The 26,182-nt window shown below is 39.3% G+C and overlaps 1 protein-coding gene across 1 annotated transcript in view; it reads right to left on the reverse strand.

Moving 5' to 3' along the window:
* Positions 1-318: 318 nt before the first annotated feature.
* The window catches only part of LOC126348491 (splicing factor 3B subunit 2-like), a 113,505-nt gene continuing 87,641 nt past the window's right edge, over positions 319-26,182 (reverse strand). The window contains exons 9-12 of the mRNA XM_050002359.1: positions 23,990-24,344; positions 6,861-7,108; positions 963-1,272; positions 319-751 (exon numbers count right to left, since the gene is read on the reverse strand). Coding sequence (XP_049858316.1) covers positions 680-751; positions 963-1,272; positions 6,861-7,108; positions 23,990-24,344 — 985 coding nt within the window. The 3' untranslated portion in view covers positions 319-679. The remainder of the gene's footprint in view (positions 752-962; positions 1,273-6,860; positions 7,109-23,989; positions 24,345-26,182) is intronic.

The raw sequence follows: 26,182 nt of genomic DNA on the forward strand, positions 1-26,182 counted from the left end.
AGACATTAATGGACACAGCATGCTTAAACCAATATTTTACAGGGACTCTACTGATTAGTGTAACACTGCACGTTACTAGTGATGTTTTTTGTGTCTAATTTTTTTCCACAAAGATATTTGGTTTTTTTGTTTTTTTATTTTTATTTACTTATTTATTTTTTAGCTTTATCACAATGTCACATCTCTACATCGACACAATGAGGTTGATCACTCAGCAATACTCACATGTACAATTTACACAAATATTTTTTGTGAAAGAAAAGAGAACGATTATTTTGTGGAAAACACTATTCTCTATCAGTGCTGAATTAGCTATAATTAGTTTTACAGTTTACTGTTCCTTTTAAAACAGATAATTTCTCACCAAAGAAATTCCATCAGCAATGACATGTGCATCACATTAGAAACACAATAAGCCATATATAGTACGACAGTTAATATGAAGAAGCATCCTCTTATTATTCTTCCACAAAACAATGCCACATAACATGGTACAACTCACAAGTGAACTTACGAAGAGAAATTTACTCAATCTGCATAATGCTTTCACTGTCACTTACTGCCATATACACAACACTGCATGAAAGTTAATAATGATCACAGTATAGAATCCCAATATCTGCTTGTGTAATGTGAACTAGTCCATAGATTTCTATAACAGCTTTTTACACTCACACTATTAAAACTTGAATTCTTTATATTTCTTAGCTTGTTTATTGTCCTGATGTTGCTGTCTTTGTTTCCGCTTATTCTGAAAATATGAAACATACGAGCATTATACATACACATAAAATAACACTTGTACAAAATGCTTTATTGCTTTATTGCCAATGTAATCACCAAGTCAGTACGTGAACAGACGAATCACAAACAATATGGAAATAAACAGCCTGTTTCGGTTATATAGTGAACTGTGCACATAAAAACAATTCAGCAGAATAAAAGCAAATAAAGAAATATACCTTCTGCCTCGCAACATGGTCAGCAAGCATGTCTGAAAGATCTTCCTTTTGCAGCTGCGACTGCTGCTCTCTGATTTGCTGTTCATACCGCACAGCCATAGCTTCAGTATCCACCAAGTCAAGCTCAGAGGGATCCAAAGCCAATTCCACTGTGCCAGGACCTTCATGGCGTCTTGGTGCTTGTCCTCCGGGAGGTGGTTGAGCACCGGCACCAGTCATGTCATAGATGTGTGTTGAGGCCATCATTGCTCCACCTACACGCTCCACACGTTTCTCAGGAAGCACCTGGTATAGCACAGGTGTTTCACCCCTGAATAAGAAACAAACCATAACATTGCTTATCTCTTTGAAGTGAAATTCTAAGTACTTGCTGATAGAAAGATGTAAAAGTAGAAAGTCTGTTGAGGGGACCCTACGTGCTGTGACGGCAAAGGGAGGCGAAGATGAAGAGAGAAATTGGACATCAAGTAGAGTACACGGGTATGATATAATAAAGTGTAAGTTAACATTGAAAATAAAATTAAAGAATTGGCACTAAATAATCATTAACACTGAAAAAGGTTTATTAGAAACAGTTCAAATTGTAATTATATGTAATCAAGTTATTTCAGTTAACAGATGGGTTTAGGTTGATCAAAAACACCAAAACGGGGGAAATGCCCAAAACTGAATTTGATTTACTGACTCAAAACTTCAAGAGCTACAGCGTGGTTATAATTATGCTTTCACTATTTGAAAGGGCCCCCATGAAAAATGAGTGATTGTATGACAATGAAATATTATGGAAACATTTGTAAGGACATGTGGAACAGAAATGAAGACTAAACCACTGACACAAATACATTTTAATTTCCACACAAGAGGGTAACACTTATTAACTGCATACCATGTTTACATTCCAGATTACAATAATTTTTGATGCTACTGGCCATCTGCCTATCTCAGGAGCAGTTCTCAAATTGCCAATTAATTTTAACCACAGATCATGTCCTTCAACCCCAGGACAGAAAAAGAGAACCTCTCCATATACCTTTAATGTGTTGGTACTTGCAGAGAGCAACAGCACTATTGCTGTTGTTCTGATAAAACAACACCTTGTCCAGACTTCTGTTAACTGTCTGAGACTGTAATGCAGAATGATGCAAGAGTTTCAACCCTATGTTGTCGTACCAGTACTGCAGTGTAACGGTCAAGTCATGACATTAACACTATTAATGACATAAATATCTCTGCACACAATCTGAACATCATTCCGATTAAGTTGGGTATGCATACGGAAAAGCTAATGAGAGTTTAATTATAATCACCTAGTATGTAAAAATGTATAAAACATGAATGAGCATTACATTTTGATCCAGTGAAGCTAAAACTCCATGTACAAGTTTTAGCAGAGGTAATGTCGCTGCCTGATGTGGATTGAGGCAACTGTTGATCTGGTAGAAATCAAGGGTATAAATTGTTGCCAAATGCTTGAAGGCCACTTTCACTCTGACTAGCAAAATTGAGAGGGAGCAAGATTCTAGGTTTGCATTATTTTCATTTTTAATAATGCCTGCAATCCGACACTTGAAGGGATATAAGAGCCAACTGTATTCCAGTGTACAGAAATTTCAATGGAATATCTGAGCACACAAAAACATTAGTATTACCTGTAACTGTTACAAAGCAAATGTAACAGTGCTCAGAGTTAGCATTTCTGGAATTTCTGCAAGTGTGTAAAATCATAGGTTTGCATTGAGTCCATCAGATACATTGCAGGAAAACAATATTAATCTGTACACTTTAAAAAAGTTCTGTCAAAATTGTAGTAGATCACTGAAAATATTTGCATATTTAAGTGAAACTGTAATTATACTATTATACATCAATCACTATGGATGTGAGGCTGTGTGCAAAAGAAGTGAGTAATTCTGAAATTCTAGATGTTGATTTCAACCCAAAAAGTGTGAATTTGTTGTATGTAGTGGGGCTGTCACTATGAATTGATGCAGTATTAGGTGTGGGCCTATGAATTATATATTGGATACTAAACATTATTCATAAACTGAAAGATAATATGGAGTACTTGTAAGACTGTAATTTAATTGTGTACAGTGTTATTCACTAACAACTAATGTAAGAGTTTACACATGATTTTTTTAAGTCTTTGCATTTTTAAAATATGAGCAAAGACATTGAACTAGAGAAACTTGTGGAAATTTAAGTGATATGTGCACCCTCCACATCTGTTTTCCAAGAGAGACAGATGATCTTTGATGCGTTATTCCTCATTGCTATTATTCATAACGAAAACAGCTGACTTCTCAGAACACTAACTGTTCAAGCACAAATGTGTTTTGGTGCTTTATTCCACAGTAGTGTCATTTACCATGACAACAGCAAGTTCTCTTGCCAATGTAGCTCATTTTCAGCATGGTGAAATTGTTTGTATTGGAGGTAATATCTGCAAAACTTTTATGGAACATCCTTACATATTTTATCAAACTTTTACTAATGTCACAGTAATATAAATGTATTTTATGTCTTTAACTTTGCTCTGTACCCTCATGACAGTTCCCATTTCAATTTCTTGTTCATAGTATTGTTTTCTGCTATTTGATACCTATTGGTTACTGCAATCTGCTTCAATTTCATTATTTATTTATCTGTATTCCCCAATAATTGACAAGTGAGAGAGAACAGTGGCTGCCATAGAGAATGGTGCCACTGAAGAATAACAAATCAATGAACATCTGTATGTTCTATAGAAACTATAGTTATAAAGGGATCTCAATTATTTTACTTTTCACAGATTTCTATGCTCATATTTAATAAAAATTTTAACAACTTCTTTTTAAAGTTTCGTACGTAATCTGTTATATGGATTGTCAATGATTAAGCCTTTACACTATCACAATGGCCAAAATCAGCAAGGTTTCGCAACCCACAGTGACTATTTTATAACCATAACTATAAAAAAAATCAGGAACTGCCTCAAGTTTCTACAGGCAGTTACAAGTACTTCTGTAAGGTTGGTTTTGTTGGACCATTATCTCAGGCTACATCTATCAATTTTTTGAAGTTTTGAATCTGTAATTTCAAATATGGATCTACTTATTCTAACAGCCTAAACTGAGTCTTATGATGGTGTTTAGCTAAAGTGATAAGCTCACTGCAAATAACTGTTGCCGTTCACAATGTCTTAAGACTTAAGATTGTGGTTCCTACAGGTAACTTGACTAATATGATAATAAAGGCACAAAGATGAAATACAGAATACAATGTTGTAAAACTTCACGCAAAACTAAAATTGTGTGTTGGTCTGGAACTTTAGCACACACTCTTGCTTTTTGTAGACAATGCTCTTCATTATTAAGTTATTTACAGATGATTCACAACCAAAGTCAAAGCTTTTAATCTGTTGGTACATATATCCTGATCCTGGAAAAACCAATGTTGCTGAGAAGCACACAAAAAATCTGAGGTCTATTTGATGCCTGTTAACAGTTATAGCAACGGTGTGAGGAGATGTGCTCAAGACACAGGTCTTCGTTCAGGAGGTGTAAGAGTTCAAATCTTACCTGACTGATTAGATTTATATTTCCCAGTTTTTCCAAAATATTTTAAGCAAGAAGAAGAATGAAGATTGGGTTATGCCCCTTTGATATCGAGGACATGAGAGATTGAGCACAAGCTTGGACTGTGTCAAGGATGGGGAACGAAATTGGCTGATCCTCCCGGAATTTGCCTGGAGTGATTTATGGAAATCATGGAAAACCTAAATCTGAATGGCCGGACACAAGTTTGAACCACTGTCCTCCCAATGAGAGTGCAGTAGGCTAACCACTGTGCCACCTTGCTTGGTCCCTTCAAGCAAATGAAGATGGTTAATTTGAAAGGGACATAGTCAATCTTCTCTCTGCTGTTGTTCAACATGAGCTAGAATTCAATGTCTAATGGCTTCATTATCAATGGGACAATATATCCTAATATGCCTTCCTCCAGTTTTCTTTTTTTGTATAAATGATCAATGAACAGAAAATCATGCAATGCTAGGCTCCTGTATGTCTCCACTTTTACAGCAGCTTACTGCTCCAATACATACAAATATTATATCAAACATTTTTAAAGCAAACTGACATTGTTGATAAAAAAAAGTGTAGTGCCACAGCATTACATGTATCACTTTCAAAGACAAGGACAGGGAATGTATGCCACATAGGTTGCTCTGCGCATTAAAAGAAAATTCATTTGAGGTAACTACAAAATTACGAGACAGAATGGCTTTTCTAGTACCTACCTTCAGGCAGTGAAATTTGTAAAACATGCGACAGACATACAATTATACAAGAAACTATCCTAGCATTCAGAACAATTATTTACTTTCTCAGGGAGGAAAGAGAGACGTTGAGGAAAATTAAAAAGGAAGTGCAGGTCACTCGAGTCCTCACAACGGATGGAAGGCTCTCAGCCATGGCTCCAAGTGATCTAAATTTTGTTTTTAACCTTCCCCAATCTATCTCTCATTTACCCCCATGGAAGGGACCAACAGTTGCAAAGGCTACGACAGTTTCTTGTACTTTTAAGTATGTTATCCATAGTACTACGAATTTCACCTCCTCAAAATATGTAATGACAAGTCATTCTGTCTCACAACTGTACATAGTTGGTTCTGTAACAAGAGAGTTCTAAAGCTGAGCCACAGTCTTCAGCTCTCTGTTTCTGCATTTATTGACTGTTCAATGCTTCTCTTATATAATGACTGAATATCTTTTTGGCTGATTCTCTTTTCTTAAAACATTACTCGTGTTTCATTATTGGAAGGAGCAGTCAACATTGGTGAAAAATCCAAAAATGGAATTTACTAAGTATACTGGAATGAACTGTAGCCTGTAGTATTAATTTGCATTGTATACATGTTTTCTACGGCTACTAAATCTGATTTGGGGACAAAAATTGTCACGCAGTGCACCCAGTGGTGGATGACGGTAATCACATCATTTGGTGCACCTTATGTGCACAATGTCCTCTTCATATATGCAACGATACGAACTGTTTCAGAGACAAACTGGTGTCAACATTAATGATCCTATGTAGGTTTTTCTCATGTATTTTGATGATGTCACTCATCTTCATTATAACATTTAGGTTGAGACTTTTTACAATTTCATAATGGCACCACTGGGCCTTGAAACAGAGTACATTTCACTGCAAAGTAGAACATGGTACTCCTCCCAGAAGTTTCAGTACTGTCTATGTCTATTACTTTTAGGACTTGTTGGATATTGGTGTCACAGTACTCTTGCTTGACTTCTGGAATGAGTCTAAATGTCTGCTGGTGGAAACTCTCAAGCTTCCTACTGTCTTAGCTACAGAAACCCAAGTTGCACAGCTGTATGGCACTGTTGAAATGACAACAGTTTGATACACAAGCTTTGTGTAAAGCCAGTTTTTTTATTACCAACAGCTCTATGTGTCAGTTTTCTGAAGCCTGCACAAGGTACACAAATCTTCATTCCCATCTCCCTTGCAAGTAACAAATGAAGATACATCACTAGCTATCAATAAACAGGCATATAAAAAGGATGATCAATTGCTTACCTTTCAGACAATAAATTTCACCAGAAAGAGGGGAAACATTAATATGAGCAGTGGTTTCTCTATCCTTTAAGGTTTTTTTATAAAAATATCTAGGGCAAAATAATCTCCCACTACTGCACTACTGAGAAGCTCTAAATTTAGAATAATAAAGGCATGTATAGCTCTAAATTTAGAATAAAGAAGGCAAGAATGAGGATAAGTTCTTCACACCAATTAAAAATGTTTACCACAATGTTTTCACTGCAAATTACTGAAATTGTTACAGGAAGCATATGAAAATTTTATGTAGCATGCAATTTAAAGAATTCTGTACATTACCCTTCCATTTCACTTTCTATTTTTCTTTTCCTGAGTTCAATGATCTCAGGTGTTTCAAGGCCAGCAGGTATTGATGTTATGCCAGAAGGAGTGATAAGACCTTCAGCTGGTGTAACAAGCCCAGTTTCATCTTCTTTCTGCCGTTCTTCCTCGTCTTCATCTTCGTCTTCATCTTCACTTTCTTCCTCAGATTCCGATTCCAATTCTCCCCATGTTGTTCGATCAATTTCTTCTTCATCATTATTTGCCTGCAAAATGATAGGTATTCTTTATTATTTGCCTGCAATGAGAAAGCTATTAACACTCTAGTTGGTGCGCCTATATATAAAGTGCAACAAATCACAAATAACATTGTCTTGTAAAGTTCCACTGTTGTTACAAATGTTCAAATGTGTTTGAAATCTTATGGGACGTACTGCTAAGGTCATCAGTCCCTAAGCTTACACACTACTTAACCTAAATTATCCTAAGGACAAATACACACACCCATCCCTGAGGGAGGACTCAAACCTCCGGCGGGATCAGCCGCGCAGTCCATGCATGACTGCAGTGCCTTAGACAGCTCGGCTAATCCTGTGCAGCCCACTGTTGTTACACAACTGCGAGCCTGTGCCTATTCCTTCATTATCGCTTCAGCTAACATAGTGATGTTTTGTTGTCATGCATCCGAGCAAGCAGCAGTAACATTAACAGTTGGCTAGGTGAGAAAAAATTTACGATCCGAGCAAGAAAATGACCCAGATTCCAAGCTAGCAGTGCAATCCCACAATGTGGCAGGTGTTGGCAAGATAATCAGCAACTGATTACGCGGTTGGCTGGGATCTGACGCAAATGTGCATTATAATGCTTTGAGTGGGTTATTACTGCGGGGTAACACCTGTATATGCAGCAACAGAGTGACAAAATGAATATTTATTTTATTATTATTGGTGCATGAAATAGTGATTTACCTCACATAATTTAAGATTATTTTTTTCATTGGTTAATTATCCTAATAGTAAACCATGATTTTGCTCAAACACATTTTTGTTGGTAACAGAGAAAGCTATTCTTTGCAAAAAAAAAAGGCATGTCAGCTTGAGATAGTACAGAAATACTTGCAAATAATATATAGAATGACATCTTGCAATAAATATAATTAATGAATGAATAATGGAACCTCATCTTCTGATTAGAGATTTTTTATGCATTTACAATACTTTTTAAGGGCCCAATGGCACATTAAAAGATACTTATATAAAGTTTTAAGCTACAGCCTCCATAAATAAAAAACAAAACACACACCATTCATACGCCCAAGTAAGCACATCTCATGTACACATGACCCCCAACTCCAGTATCTTGAGCTGGAATGCAACTATCATGTGGGATGCAAGCAGCAATATGGAGGGGGCGGGGAAGGGAAAGAAATAGTAGTGTACGACTGGGGGGGAAGGGGGGGGGGGGGGGGAGATGAACACTGTCAGGTGCAGGGTCACGAGGTTGTAGGGCAGGGAGATGAGGAAAACAGGAGATGATCGGGGAAAGATGGGCGAGTGCATTGGCAGGAACCGGCAAACAGAGAGGAGGAGATGAAGGACAGATCGGGTGAAAACTGTTGCATGAAAGCAGTGGGGGCAATATGTTACCGTAGGTTGAGGCCGGAAAAATTAGAGGAGTGAGAATGTGTTGTAAGGATAACTCCCATCTGCACAATTCAGAAAATCTGGCAGTGGAGAGGAGGATCCAGATGGCTCGGTTAGTGAAGCAGCCATTGAAATGAAGCACATTATGTTTAGCTGCATGTTATGTAACATACTGGTCTACTTTGCTCTTGGCTGCAGTTTGGTGGTGACTGTTCATACTGGTGGACAGCTGGCTGGTAATCATAGCAATATAAAAAGATGTGCAATAACTGGAAGACAGCTGGTAAAGGACATGGCTGCTTTCACAGGTGGCCTGGTCCCTGATGGTGTAGGTTACACTTCAGATAGGACTTGAATAGGAAGTGCTGGCTGGGTGGACTGGACAAGTCATGCACCTGTGTCTTCCACAAGGATATGATACTTGTAGCAAGAAGTTGGGATGAGAGTGGCACATGGACAGACTCTAATGTTGTGGGAGTTGAGTAGGCAACGGAACACCATTGAGGAATGGGAAGTATGTCGGATATGATGTCCCTCACTTCAGGGCATGGTGAAAGGTATCAAAGCCCTGGAAAAGGATGTGTTTCAGTTATTTCAGCCCGGGGTGTTACTGGGTGACAAAGAGGACATTCCTTTGTGGTTGGTTCTTGGGGTTGGTGGGAAGATTGAAGGTCTGAGGGTGGGGGATATCTAACAAATTAAAATCTTCTGTGCAAAGAGCAGTTTGGTTTCATGCCAAACAAAAGTACACAGACAGCTATAGCTCAATTTACAAACATTGTTCTTCAAGAACTAGATAAAGGGAACCAGGTAACAGGCATCTTCCTAGACTTCCCCAAAGCTTCTGATACAGTCGACGACACAATCCCGCTAAACAAACTGGATGCACTCAGCATAAGAGGAGTAGCAAACAGGTGGTTTCACTCATACCTGAAAAACAGGGAGCAACAGGTAGAAATCTCTCAAACTAACAACAATCACATTACAAAATACCTCTCCAATCCAGAGTATATTAACATTGGAGTCCCTCAAGGAAGTGTGCTTGGTCTGATACTCTTTCTGAAATACAATGGTCACTCAAAAAGAAATGCACACTATTAAAAAAAAATCCATCTTTTATTCTACATGTTTGAAAGTTTTACAGTGCATAGATACATCCTTTAGGATAATATTGTCATTTCTCCACATAATTTCCATTCCTCTCAACTGCCTTACCCCATCTTGGAACCAGCGTCTGTATACACACACGGTAAAATTCTGGACCAACCTGTTGGAGCCACTGTTTGGCAGCATGCACAAGGGAGTCATCATCTTCAAACCTTTTTCCACAAAGAGAGTCTTTCAGTTTCCCAAAGAGATGATAGTCACATGGAGCCAGGTCAGGACTGTAAGGCGGGTGGTTTCACTGTTGTCCATCCAAGTTTTTTTGATCGCTTCCATGGTTTTTTGACTGACATGTGGCCGTGCATTGTCGTGCAACAGCAAAACATCCTGCTTTTGCCAATGTGGTCGAACACATTTTCTTCAGTGTCGTCACATATGCATCAGAATTTATGGTGGTTCCACTTGGCATGATGTCCACAGGCAAGAATCCTTGGGGACTGAAAAACCTTTCCAGCAGAAGGTGTAGTTTTGAATTTTTTTTTTTCTTGGGTGAATTTTCATGATGCCACTCCACTGATTGCCTCTTCATCTCTGGAGAAAAATGATGGAGTCATGTTTCATCATTTGTCGCAATTCTTCCAAGAAATTCATCTCAACCATTCTCGTACTATTTCAAAAGTTCATTGCATACTGTTTTTCTTGTTTCTTTGTGAGCCACTGCTAACACCCTGGGAACCCACCTGGAACAAACCTATTTTAACGCCAACACTTTCAGTGTTCTGAAAACACTTCCTTCCCCTATCCCAACGTAGCGTGACAATTTGCTCACTATGATGCGTCTGTAAGCAGTCACCAATTCATTAACACTCTGCACATTGTCTGGAGTGTGTGCAGTACGAGGCCTGCCGCTGTGAGGACAATCCTCAATATTGCCGTGCCCGCTTTCATCGCCTAACATGCTTGCCCACCGACTAACTGTACCGTGATCGACAGCAGCATCTCCATACCCCTTTTTCAACCTCTTGTGCATGTTTCCCACTGTCTCGTTTTCACAGCACAGAAATTCTGTGACAGCACATTGCTTCTGACGAACATCAAGTGTAGCAGCCATCTTGAAGACATGCTGCGACGGCGCCACTCACTGGGACAGGATGAACTAAGTTTGAAAGCAAGCGGGAAGGATTTATTTACACACTGTAAAACTTTCACACATGCAGAATGAAATCTGTATTTTTACAAAAATAGTGTGCATTTCTTTTGGAGTGACCCTCGTATATCAATGATTGACCGAAGAGTATTAAACTTGGTGAAATGGTACTGTTTGCTGACGACAATAACATCCTACTCACTGATGCATCACAAAACATACTAAACAATAAAGCTGAAGAAACACTTAAACAAATGTGCAACTGGATAGATAACAACAAACTTACTTTAAATGTAAACAAAACCAATAGTATCAGCTTCCACATCAATAAAAAATCCAATGGCAACTCTATAAAAGTGAAAGATGAAAACATAGAATGTATCTCAAAACTAAATTTCTGGGGATGTATATTGATGCTCAACTAAAATGGACTGAACATATTAATGCCCTTGGAAAGCCAATAGGATCAGCATGCTATGCCCTTAGAATAATAGAATCGGTGTGTAGTAACTCATCCACCAGAGCAACTTACTTTGCATATGTGCACTCAATCATTTGTTACGGAGTAATCTTTTGGGAAACAAACACAGTAGAGCGTCGATTATCCGAAGTAATTGGGGGACATGGGTATATGGAAAAATGGTTTGTTCGGATAATCGAACTGTACATGTTTATTTGCCAAAAAGAAGTACTGAACAGTAAATTTATTCATAAAGACTGGCATCTCTTTTAGTATTACAAAGTAACATACAAAGGCAACTTCAGTAGGAATATGTAGTATGTGGCACAGTTTATTAAACAAAAATATAAACATATTACATACGCATTTTGCATGAACAATACACACAGTATACAAAATTAACGTTTAAAAAAAATCCTTTATTTTGGTCTGTCTAAGCAAGCCTACACACTTACGAGCAGCTAAATCACATACTTTTTCATTAGACATCTGAAACTGGTCACTTTCATCTTGGGCTTCAAGCCATTGCAAGACAGTATCTAAACAACTGAACGCCTCAGAAGCTGTTGGAGCACTGATTGATGAGATGCTGGCAGCGTCATCTTTATCCAGTGACGACATTTACAATCTCGCTGTCCTGCATGATTTTGTGCCCTGGATCTGCATCATCGATATTCGTCCATTCATGAACGTCTTCTTCATCACATTCGTGGCAATCTATTTCTTTTAGCATACCGAGAATTTCAGACATATCATTCTGTTCGACATTTTCAATCACACCTTGTCAATTTTCTTCTGTGCCCAAAATTTTTTCCAGGCTTTCTTCAAATTCTCTTCCTTTACACTATTCCATGCTGCACTGATCATGTAGGACACGTCTTTCAAGTCAATATTCTTATGATTTCTTAAGAGACTTTCTCCTCCATCCTCTTCTCTTTCTAACAATAACTTACGCAACAATTCTTTCCTGTAATATTGTTTGAAAGTCTCAATAACGCCTTGATCCATGGGCTGTAATAAGGAGGTTACGTTAGATGGAAGAAAAATTGTCTTTATGAACTCGTCTTTTTCGTTTAAAATATCACACAACGGATGAGTTGGTGCATTGTCAAGGAAAAGTAGTGTTTTCTCCCGCTTCCTATTCTTTAGCTGATGAGCTTTTACAGAGGGTATGAAAACATCCAGAAACCACTTCACAAAAATCGTACTATCCATCCATGCACTGACATATTAATGTGCCTGAAACAACACAGTTTTTTACTTTTACCAATGACGAACATAGGCAGTTGGTCACTTCCAGTAGCATTAGCACAAGCCAAAGGTGTAATACGGTCCTTGCTTGTTTTAGGACCAGGTGCAGCTAATTCATGATGTAAAACAAGAGTTTTTCTCGATAAAGCTTTCCAGTTAAGTCCAGTTTCGTCAGCATTGTAAACGTTTTCGAGAGCATAATCTTCTTCCCTTAATATGTCCCTTAGTTTGACTTTGAAAGAATCAGCTGCTGAAGTATCAGCCGACACTTTTTCTCCCTGTATTGTAGGCTCACGAATACCGTGCCTTGACTTGAAGCGATTTAACCAGCCCGTGCTCGCTTTAAAGTTTGAAGGCCTTCCAAGTTTTTTGTTGAACTGCATTGCCTTCTCACACAGAATGGGACCTGAGATAGGTTCTCCTTCCAATCTCTTTTGTGTAAACCAATTGTAAACAGCATCATCTAGATCTGCGTTAGTGGCGAGCTTCATAGTTTTACAGCTTGTTGATCCACCAGTAGAATCAATCATAGCTATAAAATTTGCTATGCTCTTCTTTTGTTTTTTTATATCCGTAATTGTTGACTTCCCCACCTTGTACTCATTGGATAAAGTGGTTGCAGATTCATCTTCTTCTAACCTTTTAATAATCTTGTACTTGTCCCTCATAGAAAGGACAACACGTTTACGTTTAAGCATTTTGTATCGTCAAGTTCACTTCTTCACGCAACAGCACCCAAGTGGTCGTAACAGAGAACAGAAGGCGACTTTTTGCACCGTGAGAAGCTCTTCTTGGGGGCTCGCAATCCTTCAAACTGCGCGGAGCGGCACACTTCAACTCTGGCGCTGTGAACAGCTTTGATACTGCCGCTACTTCTACTGCCAGTGCCAAGCTGACAGAAGTGTGCTGATTGTTGAAACACAGCAACCGACGGCTTGGCCGGTCAGCAGTGCCTTGTGAACGCCCCATTAGAAGCAATGTTCCGCCAGCAGTGGCCCAGTGCGGCGACTACTGTGGGAAACTTGGTTTGGGAGTGAGGGGGATGATGGATGGAAGGGTGGGAGAGTAACAGGTGCGAGCGAGTACACAGTTCGGTTAAGTGGTCATTTGGTTGACCGACGTTTCGGATAATCAACACTCTACTGTACTCAGAATATGCAAACAATCTTCAAACTACAAAAAAGCGCCATCCGAATTATGACAAATAATAACAAGAGAATGCACTGCAACGAGTTGTTTAAATCTATGGGAATCTTGACTGTTCCCAGTGAATACATTTTTCTAACAGTGATACATTTTTCTAACAGTGATACACATAAAGAAAAACATCAATCAGTACCCAACAAATAGTTCTCTACACGAACATGAAACCAGATCAAGTCACCACCTACATCTGAGCAGAAAAAACAAAACGAAAACACAGAATAGTGTACTATACAAAGGACTTTAACTATTCAACAAACTTCCACAGAATATAAAAGATAGAACTGAAATACATGCCTTCAGACATAGCCTAAAAAGTTATTTGTTAGAAAAGTGTTTTTATTCTGTCAAAGATTACCTGTAAAGTGGGTAAAATTTTGTCGACAATGTGATTGATTAAGTACTGAGCTAGGGGCTTTTTTTGGTACATTCGATACCAGAGTGGTACATAAGGTATAATTATGAAACACAGTAAAACAGATAATTGTAGTTTATATTTAGGAAATGCAACTGTACTTTTATATACCCTTGTGTCTGTATCATATATTTGTATTTGTTGACAACATCCATAGAATCTATATTGTCTACAGATGGATAGAAAAAATAAATAAAATAAATGGCACGGGAGATCTGTTTGCAGACTAGGTCTGGGGGGATAGCGCCTGCCTGTGAAGGTCTTGGAAAGACCCTCAGCATACTCAGCGAGGGCATTCTTGTCACTGCATATACACTGTCCCCAGGTGGCCAGGCTATATGGAAGGGATCTTCTGGTGTGAAAGAGATGACAGTTGTCAATGTGCAGATACTTCCAGTGGTCGGTGGTTTAATGTGGACAGAGGTGCGGATGGAGCCATCAGAGAGGAACAGGTTGGTGTAGGAGAGTGCAGTGTTGGTGCCCATGACTACCACTGATTTGTTTGTATTCCTTCCCTTCAAAGGATAAGTAGTTGTGGGTCTGGGCAAAGTTAGCAAGGTGTATAAGGAATGAGGCAGTGGATTTGGAGTCTGAAGGACTTCGGGACGGGCAGTGTTCAATAGCGGTAAGACCATGGACATGAGGGAAGTCAGTGTATAGGGAGCTGGTGGCAACATTGACAAGCAGGGATCCAGGAGGTAAAGGGGTGGAGATGCTGGAAAGTCAGCGAAGGAAATGGCTGGTGCGTCTGACATGGGAGGGTACATTATGGGCAATCGGTTGGAAGTGCTTTTCAATGAGGGCCGAAATTCTTTCAGTGGGGACACAATAACCAACCACAATGGGGCGTTCAGAATTGTTGGGTTTGTGGATTTTGAGGAGCATGTATAAGGTGGTTGTGTGGGGTGTCATAGGGATGAGAAGGGAAATGGATTCAGGTGAGATGTTCTGGGAAGGGTCTAAGGCTTTAAGCAAGGATTGGAAGCTGTGGTGGACTTCTGGGATGGGATCACTCTGGCAGAGTCTTAGGTGGAGAAGTCAGATAATTGGTAGCGGCCTGCTGCCAGGTAGTCACTGTGATTCATAACAGCTGAAGTGGTGGTGGAACCTTCGTCTGCATGTAGGATAATTAGGTCAGGATTTGTTTTGAGGTTACGTATGGCTATTCTTTCTTCTACTGAACTGTTGGTGTTCTAAGGAAGGGACCTGGAGAAGGATGTGAGGATAAGTAGGAGGAAGGAATTCCTGGAAGGTCACCAGCAGGTGGTTACGTGGGAGGGGGATACGGCCGGATAGTGATATCAACTGTAAGAGGCAGGGTTCAATGTTCTAATTACGTTGGTTTTGGTTGGAGAGATTGACAGCAAAGAAGTACTTCCATTGCAGGGAATGGGAGAATGAGAGCAGGTCTACGACAAGTCCAGCATGGTTAAATTTGGATGTACAACTAAAAGTGTGGCCTTTGGATAGGACTGGAACTTCTTTGGAGTGAGGGTTTTGATGGAAAGGTTAACAGTATTACAGGAATGTTTTGTCTCTAGATTTGATGGAGAGCTGGTAGGAAGTTTTGGCATGTTGAAAAGGTCAGCTAGGCATGGTTTAGGTATACTGATGTCTCTTCTTTATAGTCTTTTTCTTCTTATTATTTATCCCGGCTTCATGAGATCTCTTGTGAAGAGACATGATACAACAAGTTCCGTAGTGGTTTAGGACAATCAATGAAGTTACACAACAGTAAGTTTATTGGCTTTTATGGAAAGAAAAACACAACCCACCAGGTTAGTAGAGAGCGCTAATGCGCTGCTTCCTGGACTCGCGTAGGAGTGCTGCCCCGGATCGAATCCGCCCAGCGGCTTAACGATGGAGGCCAGTGTGCCTGCCAGCCTGGATGTGGTTTTTAGGCGGTCTTCCACATCCCACTAGATGAATATCGGCCTGGTCCCCACGTCCCACCTCAGTTACATGGCTCGCAGACATCTGAACACATTCACACTATTCCATGGATTACACTAGACACCCACAGTTGGGGTACACTACTTCCATCCCGGGAGGGGCAAAGGGGGGGTTACGGGGTGGCAGCAGGAAGAGCATCCGGCCACCCCTTCAATTAACCTCGGCAAAACCGATTAACCATGCCGACCCTGCATCATTGCGGGAAAAAGGCACAAGCAAAAGAAAAGAAAGATGGAAAGAAAACACTCACATACAGTCAGCAAACTTCATGTAACATTTTGTGTGTGTAATGGGCAAGGTGATATGTGTCTCAATTAAAACTGGACGTTGATATTTCGAATAAACTTTCGGTTCATTTTTTGTCAAAATGAGCAAAATTAATTTCCAACTTCGTGCATTAAGTCCAAACGCATTTGTAACTATTGTACGTGATTTACAGGCCAGCTCAATCATGAACTGGCGTGTAACGTATTTCAAATCCAGCGCGCAGGTTTCAGTTTTCCCTAATGGGCTAAATGACTCTTGTAATAATGTGATGTGTCTATCTCACATAAAGTTTACTGGATTTACTCTCCATTCAGGTCAAGATCACAAAACAAAATTCACCAAATAGGTCAGTGAACTATCCACGTGCACTTTTAGCACTCTAAGTGATAACTTGTATCAGGGTAAAAGCTGCACATAAATTCACACTTTTTTTATGCATACAAAATTCAAAACACCTTTACATTAAACAAATAAATTATGGCATGTAATTAGTAATTAACATTTCCAATTCTGAATAAACTTCAAGAACTTTTATTTCATAATCAATAAAATTTTATCACCTGAGAGAAGTTATTAGTTTGCTAAAATGGATTCAGATTACAGTCAACTCGTGTCTGGATGATGACATCACGAATCGACACTTGCTTGGAATGAATGAAATACCTGAACTGAAAAATACTGCCCATTGTGTAATTTACTGACTTTTATAACAAATTTGGAGCCCCTTGCATTGCTACATAGGGGGGGGGGGGCATGGAGGAAACTGTGGGCAGGGTAGGGATTGTATAGTGGTGCATCGAGGCAACAGTAGGATGTCAGCAGGTTGGATAGCTTATACGGAGGTGGTGTCTGGAATGCTCCGCCAGGTGCTGGAGAGCAAGGTACTCAATTTCTGAAAAGTGATGTATGGAGTAGAGACTGCACAGCAGTAGTATCTTGCGGGAGGAGCACAGGTGGGTTTCAGATGCCTGTGCCATATAGACGTGTTTCTGCAGTACCAGGTTTGTGAGGGCCAGCATTTGGCAGAATCTGAAAAGATACACATCATTGTGAAAGAAGAGATGGGATGCAGAGAAAGGAATCTTTATGGTTAGGCCGGGGCGGGGTACCATAGTTGAGGCACCATTTCAGAAATGGGATGTGGGACTAGGCTTTAGCCAGGGAATGGGATACTTTTCTGAACTGGGGGAGAAAGATGGAGCAGGGATCCAAACAGATGAAGGGCACTAAGTTTACTGCTTTGCTATACAATGACATTAAAAATCTCCTGACCTCCAGTAATATTATATAAATGTTTATACAAACTGATCCTGAAAAATTGCTATGTTCAGAAGTTAAGACAAATTTGGCAAAAGATATTTTCATGAATGATTTTCTATCCAAAAATACTAACTATCTGCCTGTATGCAATTACTAATGCAGTGCAACAGCAGGAGACAGTAAATCACTATCTTCATGCATTCAGTGTGTATCATCCTCCGTTGAAGAACCAATACAGCTACAGACAAAACCAAAATCAAATGGAAGCATACAGATAGAATCAAAAGTAGTATCCATTCAATAAACCCATAACACACCTGAAAATATAAATAAATCACACAATTTTTTGTTTCTTTAGACTTACGTCCCCCCATCAACCATGAACCTTGCAATTTGTGGGGAGGCTTGCATGCCTCAGTGATATAGATAGCCGTAACATAAGTACAAGCACAGTAGTTTCAGTAGCTGCAGGGGGGCAACAGTCTGTATAACTGATATGCTTTGTAACATCTACCAATACAGCCTTGCTGTGTTGGTACTGCGATCTCTGGGTAGGGACTGCTCACAAGGACATCGTTATCAGGAGAAACGAAACTGGCATCCTACGGATCGCAGCACGGAATGTCAGATCCCTTAATTGGGCAGGTAGTTCAGAAAATTTAAAAAGCAAAATATATAGGTTAAAGTTAGATATACTGGGAATTAGTGAAGTTCGCTGGCAGGAGGAACAAGACTTCTGGTCAGATGAATACGGGGTTATAAATACAAAATCAAATAAGAGCAATGCAAGAGTAGGGGGGAAAAAAGAATAATGAACATATTATTGTAGTCAAAATAAATGCAAAGCCCACACTTACCACAATAGTACAAGTTCATATGCCAACTAACTCTGCAGATGATGAAAAGATTGAGTAAATGTATGATGCAATAAAAGAAATTATTCAGATAATTAAGGGAGATGAAAATTTAGTAGTCATGGGGGACTGGAATTCGATTGTAGGAAAATGAAGAGAAGGAAAAGCAGTAGGTGAATATGGAGTGGGGGTAAGGAATGAAAGAGGAAGTTGCCTCGTACAATTCTGCGCAGAGCATAACTTAAATCAAAGCTATCACTTGGTGTAAGAATCATGAAAGAGGGTTGTATATCTGGAAGAGACCTGCAGACACTGGAAGGTTTGAGATAGATTATATAATGGTAAGAAAGAGATTTAGGAACCAGGTTTTAAATTATAAGACATTTCCAGGAGCAGATGTGGACTCTGACCACGATTTATTGCTAATTAACTGTAAATTAAAACAGAAAAACTGTAAAACAGTAGGAATTTAAGGAGATGAGACCTGGATAAACTGAATGAACTAGAGGTTGTAGAGAGTTTCAGAGAGCGCGTTAGGGAATAATTGAAAAGTACAGGGGAAAGAAATAGAACAAGGGAAAGAAATATACTAGAAGAAAAATGGGTCGCTTTGAGAGATGAAATAGTGAAGGCAACAGAGGATCAAGTAGGTAAAAAGATGAGGGCTAGTACAAATCCTTGGGTAACAGAAGAGATATTGAATTTAATTGATGAAAGGAGAAAATATAAAAATGCAGTAAAGGAAGTAGGCGAAAAGGAATACAAACAAATTTGACCTCTAAAAAATGATATCTCCAGAAAGTGCAAAATGGCTATGCAATAATGGCTAGAGGACAAATGTAAGGATCTGGAAGCACATATCACTAGAGGTAAGATACATATGGCCTACAGGAGAAAAGAGAACCACCTGTATGAATATCAAGAGCTCAGATGGAAAACCAGTCCTAAGCAAAGAAGGGAAAGCAGAGAGTATATAGAGGGTCTATACAAGGCAATGTACTTGAGGGCAATATTATGGAAATGGAAGACGGCATAGATGAAGATGAAATGGGAGACATGATACTGTGTGAAGTATTTGACACAGCACTGAAAGACCTTAGTCAAAATAAGATCCAGGAGTAGACAACATTCCATTAGAACTACTGATAGCATTGGGAAAGCCAGCCATGGGAAAAAAAATAATAAATCCTTCCATCTGGTGAGCAAGATGTATGAGACAGGTGAAATACCCTCAGACTTCAACATGAATATAATAATTCCAATCCCAAAGAAAGCTGGTGTCGACAGGAGCGAAAATTACCAAACTGTCAATTTCATAAGTCATAGCTGAAAAATACAAACTTGAATTCTCTACAAACAAATAGAAAAACTAGTAGAAGCCAATCTTGGGGAAGATCAGTTTGCACTCTGTAGAAATGTTGGAACACACGAGGCAATACTGACCCTACGACATGTCTTAGAAGATAGGTTAAGACAGGCAAACCTATGTTTATAGCATTTGTAGACTTAGAGAAAGCTTTTGACAATGTTGACTGGAATACTCTCTTTCAAATTCTGAAGGTGACAAGTGTAAAATTTGTCGTCAAGAATCTGAAGAGTCCTCGGAAGATATGGAACTGTGTTTTTCAACCATTTGCACAAGTGAGAAACCTGCTGGGTTTGGTTAAGGATGATCCTGGCCTGAGGAAATGTGGTGTGTACAAGATTCCTTGTCAGTGTGGAGCAGCATATATAGATCAGACATGCCGCACAGTACAAGAACGCTGCAATGAACATCAGCATCATGAGCGCCTTCGTCAATCGGAAAATTCAGCAATCGTGGAACACTGTCTGAATACAGGACATTGTATGATTTATGAAAAGATGGAAGTTTTATCCCCAGCATCATCTTTCTGGGATGGCATCATTAAGGAAGCAATACATATCCGTACAGCCGATAATCTCATCAACAAGGATAAGGGATTTCAACTGAGCAAGGCCTGGAACACTGCAGTGGCTACTATTAAATCACAACGTGAAAATCAAGGTTCTTAGATAACAGGCCCATCATAACATTGGCCTAGTACAACCACTGGTGAATAACGTTTGGACCCACTGATGACAAATGCAGCAAACAACGCATGCACGGGAGAGCCTCTCTGCGAATTTCAGCAGAGGAAGTTTGAATACGGCAAATCACTGCGCATGTGTGATTTCCGCGGCTGTACATTCTTCACGCTCATGTTGTAGAAACAGGGCGTCGACGTGCAGATACCGTCAGTTGTAACTAGCCACCAGCAAAGTTGAACCACCTGAAGATGTTGGACAGTTGCACCGAGGAAATATTGTGGAATTTGCACAATGTGATCCGGCGGCAAACCCATGAAGACCATTTACAACAAATACTACTAAAATACCACGCCAACGAAGAATGACCTGCTTCATTAACGTTCAAATTACATATAGATTACTACTAATTATAATGGAATGTGTGTTAAATATACTCTAATTACCCTTATTAGCATAAATTGTAAGAAAAAAAGCCTATTTAAATAATTTTTGAAATACTGGTATAAATATGCTCCTCTCAAATTATGCATAGAGCCATTAAACAAGTTATAATAGTATGACAATGAAGTTTTCTTGGATAAATGTTTCACAGTTTTCTAATCTTGTCAGATTTGTTAGTACAGCAGGCAATATGTAGTGCTCAAATTATGTCAGAGATTTTGGAAAGTTGACTACACAAACAAATTTGACTTTGTCATAAAATCAAGAAACATTTTTCGAAATAGTGGTAGAGCTGTCATGAATGAGCTCTTTAGGGCTATTAAAATGTTGTTAATAGTAGCAAGTGCTGTGCGGCAATTTTGGACTATGAATAAAGCTTGCCACAAAGTGAATTGCTTAGTGCTTACGGCTTAGTGAAAGCATTTGTAATCATCTGTTGAAGAATTGTGTGGCAGCAAATTAATATTTTGTTGAACTATAGCTGTTGGAATGTGTTAGGTGTCAGATAATCACTCACCGATGAGATTATTACTGAATAAATGCCAGTCAAAGGCAAAAGTTCTGGAACACTAACTTTACTACTTATGAAAATCTTCACATTGGTCGATAGGTACATAAAAAGTTGAAACCTGTGGGTTTTCATTTTTATTTTTACAATGCCCTTCTTTGGAGCTATTTGAAATAACACCCCCCCCCCCCCCCCCCCCACACACACACACACACACACACACACACACAGAGAGAGAGAGAGAGAGAGAGAGAGAGAGAGAGAGAGAGAGAGAGAGAGAGATGAAATGAAAGTGTTGGGATGCGAAGTGGGTAGATCACAAAGACGAAAGTGTGAGAGTAGGTTGATGCAGCAAACAGCAGGCACAAAGACAGGTGACAGGTGTGGACATAGGTGTGCGATAAGGATTAGAGGAGATTATGGTCAAATGGCTTGTAGGATCAAAGCACGTCACGTGGACAATTGCCATCTTACGTAATTCGGAGAAGCTGATACTGGGGGAGAAAATCCAAATACCATGGGTTGTGAAGAAAACATTGAAGCCAAGTATGGTGTACTCTGCAGTAGGCTGCACTACATGGCAGTCAGCTTTGCTCTTGGCAACGATTTGGCAGTCTTCATACTTTTGAGTGAAAACTGGTTGGTTGTCACACCCACATAAAAAGCTGCGCAAAATTTACAGCTAAGTTGGTATGTGAGATTACCACTTTCTGAAACCAGCTTTTATCCATCGGCAGAGTCATATGGAAGATGATATGACTAAGTTTTCAGTAAGTTAAATTACTCTTTATATCTTTATATCTCATCCTCACCGAAGGCCAGCTACACACTTCCGTCCACACCAAAACTATTAAGAAACAGCAATACTCACATTTTGACAGTTCCCATCCATTCCATTTCATACATTCCCTCCTATTCAGCCTTGGCATTTGAGGCAAACAAGTTTGTTCAGATGCAAACTCTTTACAGCAATAAACTACCACTCTCATTTCAGCCTTCACTGGATGTAGTTATCCCTGCAGCCTGGTTCACAAGCAGATTTCCCAGGCCATCACAGTCAATTTTGGTACTGCTGATCCCTCCAACAAGCAACTTCAGAGCACATCACTTGTCACCCAGTATTACTCTGGCATTGAATATCAATCAGCTAATTCAACAAGGCCATGACTTCCTAAAATCATGCCCTGAAATGAGATCCATTCTGTCTGAGATTTTGTCCACCACACTTAGAATACCTTTTCGTCACCCTCCCAATCTCTGCAACAACCTACCCTATGGCTCCTATCCCTGTGCCCGTTACCGCTGTATGACTTGCCCTATGCACCCTCCTACCACCACCTATTCCAGCCTTGTAACTGGCAAAACATATACTATCAAAGGGAGAGGCACCTGTGAAATGACACGCCATATATCAGCTGTTATGCAAACTCTGTTCAGCCTTTTGCGTCGCCATGACTACCATCCTGTTATCAGTCAGGATGAGTGGGCACAGGCAGAGGGTGTATACAGGCAACACATAATATCCCCTCATCAGGTAACCTTCCATTCAGAAGGCTGTTGCATGCAGCGACTGTTGTTACTTGTAAATAATAGATTTCAGCTATCAGTCGTCCTTTTTAAATTTTATTGACATATCTAGATTTGATCCACAGTTCATTGAACTGTGGATGAAGCCCAACCAACAGGCATTACATGCATTGATCAAAAATGATAGTGCATTGAGAATGGCTAGTTTCTAGCTGAAACCTAGATCTGCCAATAAAATTTAAAAAGGGCGACTGATAGCTGAAATCCATTATTTACATAATATCTCTTTGCAGAGCAAGTTCTACAATGTGACATTCATGACCTTGGTGCCTGTTTCACCGCAAGCACCATGTGAATTATTCTCCCAGACACCAGTTTTGCAGAACTCCAGAAATGGGAACTAGCACTACAACATATCCTTAGTTCTCACCACCCACCTGATCTTAATTTACATTAATTCCTTCCTTTCTTCACTTCATCTTAGTACCCTACATCTTTCATATTCTGACTCTTCTCCTCCCACCTGTGTTCCATACAATGCACTTCTTCTCAGTCTTATTAACTTGTGCATGATGTTTTAGTAGCAAGCTCTGTCTTGCATATTACCGTCTTCCACCTTTAAGCTCTCAGGTTTTCAATTCTCATCCAGTGCAGTCGTCCCCCAAAATCAGTCTTTCCTTCTCACCCTGTCCAGTAAGTCTCCCCTGACCCGGGGTTCCAGGTGACTTTTTTGAACTGTACCCCTTTCCCTAAACCCCTCCAATCTCTTTCCATCACCTCTCTCCCTTCCCATTCAACTCTTCCGCCAGATGAAGGAGCCACTGGCCCCAAAAGCTTGTAATAGTTAAGTCCTTTTGTGTGAGTGTTACCCTGTCACTACTTGTTGAGTAGATTTTTATCTATCTGTTTATATTATATTATCAATAACTGTTTACTTTAGTTTTTATATCTTATGATGTATACAATATTCAAAATCATTACTTAAAAAACCTACCATACACTTACATTTGTAAAATAAACAGTTGCACATTACAGAAAGAAAATACAATATTGTCATTGATGTACCTGCGAATCCTGACTCTGAACACCAAAAACGTCTCCATATAGAGGCCTTCCCGATTCATCAACAGGGGGTTTTCCCCAACCACCTGCGTGGTAACCAAAGGAACATCCATCCGGTATAGGAGCATTTAAGCCTGGTATCTTGAGGTTGGGATACGATGGTGGTGGTCCATATCTTTGCATGGCAATGAGCCAAGGAGGTGGAACTTTGTGAGCGTTAGGGCCTACAGGCATGCCCAATGCAGTTCGTAGCTCTTCACTCAAGTCACCTGGTTTTTTTTCTTTCAGGCGTGTTTCAAACTCCTTACCCTCATAATATAAGTCTCCGTGGATTGACATCCTAGGTTTCGTTTGCCACCTGTAGGAAGAAAGAAATTACAAAAAATTCTGATTCATTTCAAGTAGAACAGTCATTAATTACAAAATGTCTTTTTTTTAAACAGTCAAATTATTGTTTTTTTTAACATAAGCATTGTCGGTTTGAACTTAAGTTAGTCCTTTTTGTATGTACTGTGAGAGACCAACCCTCTTAGCCTCAACTTTGAGCAAGTATGGTGAGGTTTAGTGGGATAATCAGATGTTTTGTAATGTCATTGTTAACAGTTTTTAAAAGAAGAGATACTCTGTTGCACTATATGTTGCTCCCAGTGAGCCATGAATGAGCATGGGTGGTGATGGTCAGTCAAATACAACTGAGAGTGGGCCATCTAAAGTTAGCACAGCAGTATCAGAGCTGACCACTATAAGCATTCCAGAAACCTACCACTCATAATTAGCAAAGAACAAGAAATACTGAATGGACAATATATTCTTTTAATGCACTATATTGTCAAAATATGAGGGCTAGCCAGAAATTTGATCTATTGCAGCTGTGGGCAGGGCTACAGCTGCCATCTCAGTGCCATAATGTCTACATTCAGTATGCATCTAGTGGCAGCAGAGTGTGGCCTCTGTCTCAGCTGCTTTGGTTTCTGTGATGTGTTAAAGTGTGCAATGCAATAGAAAATTCTGCCACTTGTAAGGTGTGAGATTAGTTTTTTGTTGGTAAAAAACTGCAAACCAAATGTCAAGCACTGACAAAGTTAAGGCAGATGACATAAAACAAGTGTTGGGGAAAACTTAGTGCAAAAATTTTTGTTTTTCACAACAAATGTCTGATATTACCTGAGGGCTCCTATGAGGTTTTGGATGGGAGTCGTTTGATCATCCACCATACAGACTGGATTTGTCACTAAGCGACTACCACCTCTTACCAGCAATAAAGACATGGCTTACTACACAATGCTTTGATACCGATTCTGAACTGCATGCCAGTACAAACCAGTGGTTGCAATGGCAGATGGCATATTTCTACAGAGATGGTATTGAAAAACTCATGCCACAGTATGACATTGCCTCAATCTGAATGGCGATTACGTAACAAAGCAGCTTAAGAATGTACCTTTAAAATTATATATAATAAAATTTTATTCACATTTTTAATTTTTTGTATGAAAAGTCTGTTACTTTCTGGATGGCCTTATTAGAAATAGTTCTACAACAAAATATTTTTAATGTTCGAGTATGTATTGGACTACTGATAAACAGGTGTACTTTCAATTGACATAAGATTTTGATGATGTGACAATAGCAATATTTATGAAAACACTCACATCCCAAATTCATAATGCCATGTAGACAAAAATATTTTATTAATGTGTGGATTTTCCAACATTTAGACAAAATTATGAATTAATGAGTAACTAGCTCATGAACCTGTAAAGAAAAGAACTTGTACATCACAATGAAGTCCAGTGCCTGCCACTTGGAACTTGACAATGAGCCAAGCAGTTTTGAAAGAAAAAAAAAGAAGACTATTAGAGAGCAACTGATAGTCCAATTCATGAAAGTACAAGCTGCCTTGAAGGCAATATTGGAGTAATTTGCTCTGCTAATAATTAGAAAATAGGAATCAGTGTAATTTGGTAGTGAAAAGCATTTACTAACAGTCTGTAGAAAGCAAGAAAGTACAATTTCCACTATTTTGGAGAGGCATCTGTGGGTAAGTCAGTTGAAATGGTGAATTCTGATGCTGCCAGGATCTGTGTTAGTTGGTACTGTGCCACTTACAGCTGGTCTAATCTGTGTGACATGTGACTGCACTTAATTATACAGTTAAGTGCAGTTGTCCCATACTAATGTGATCAATTTCCTAGC

This window comes from Schistocerca gregaria, chromosome 1 (genome assembly GCF_023897955.1).
Source record: "Schistocerca gregaria isolate iqSchGreg1 chromosome 1, iqSchGreg1.2, whole genome shotgun sequence".
In the NCBI taxonomy this organism is placed as follows: Eukaryota; Metazoa; Arthropoda; class Insecta; order Orthoptera; family Acrididae; genus Schistocerca; species Schistocerca gregaria.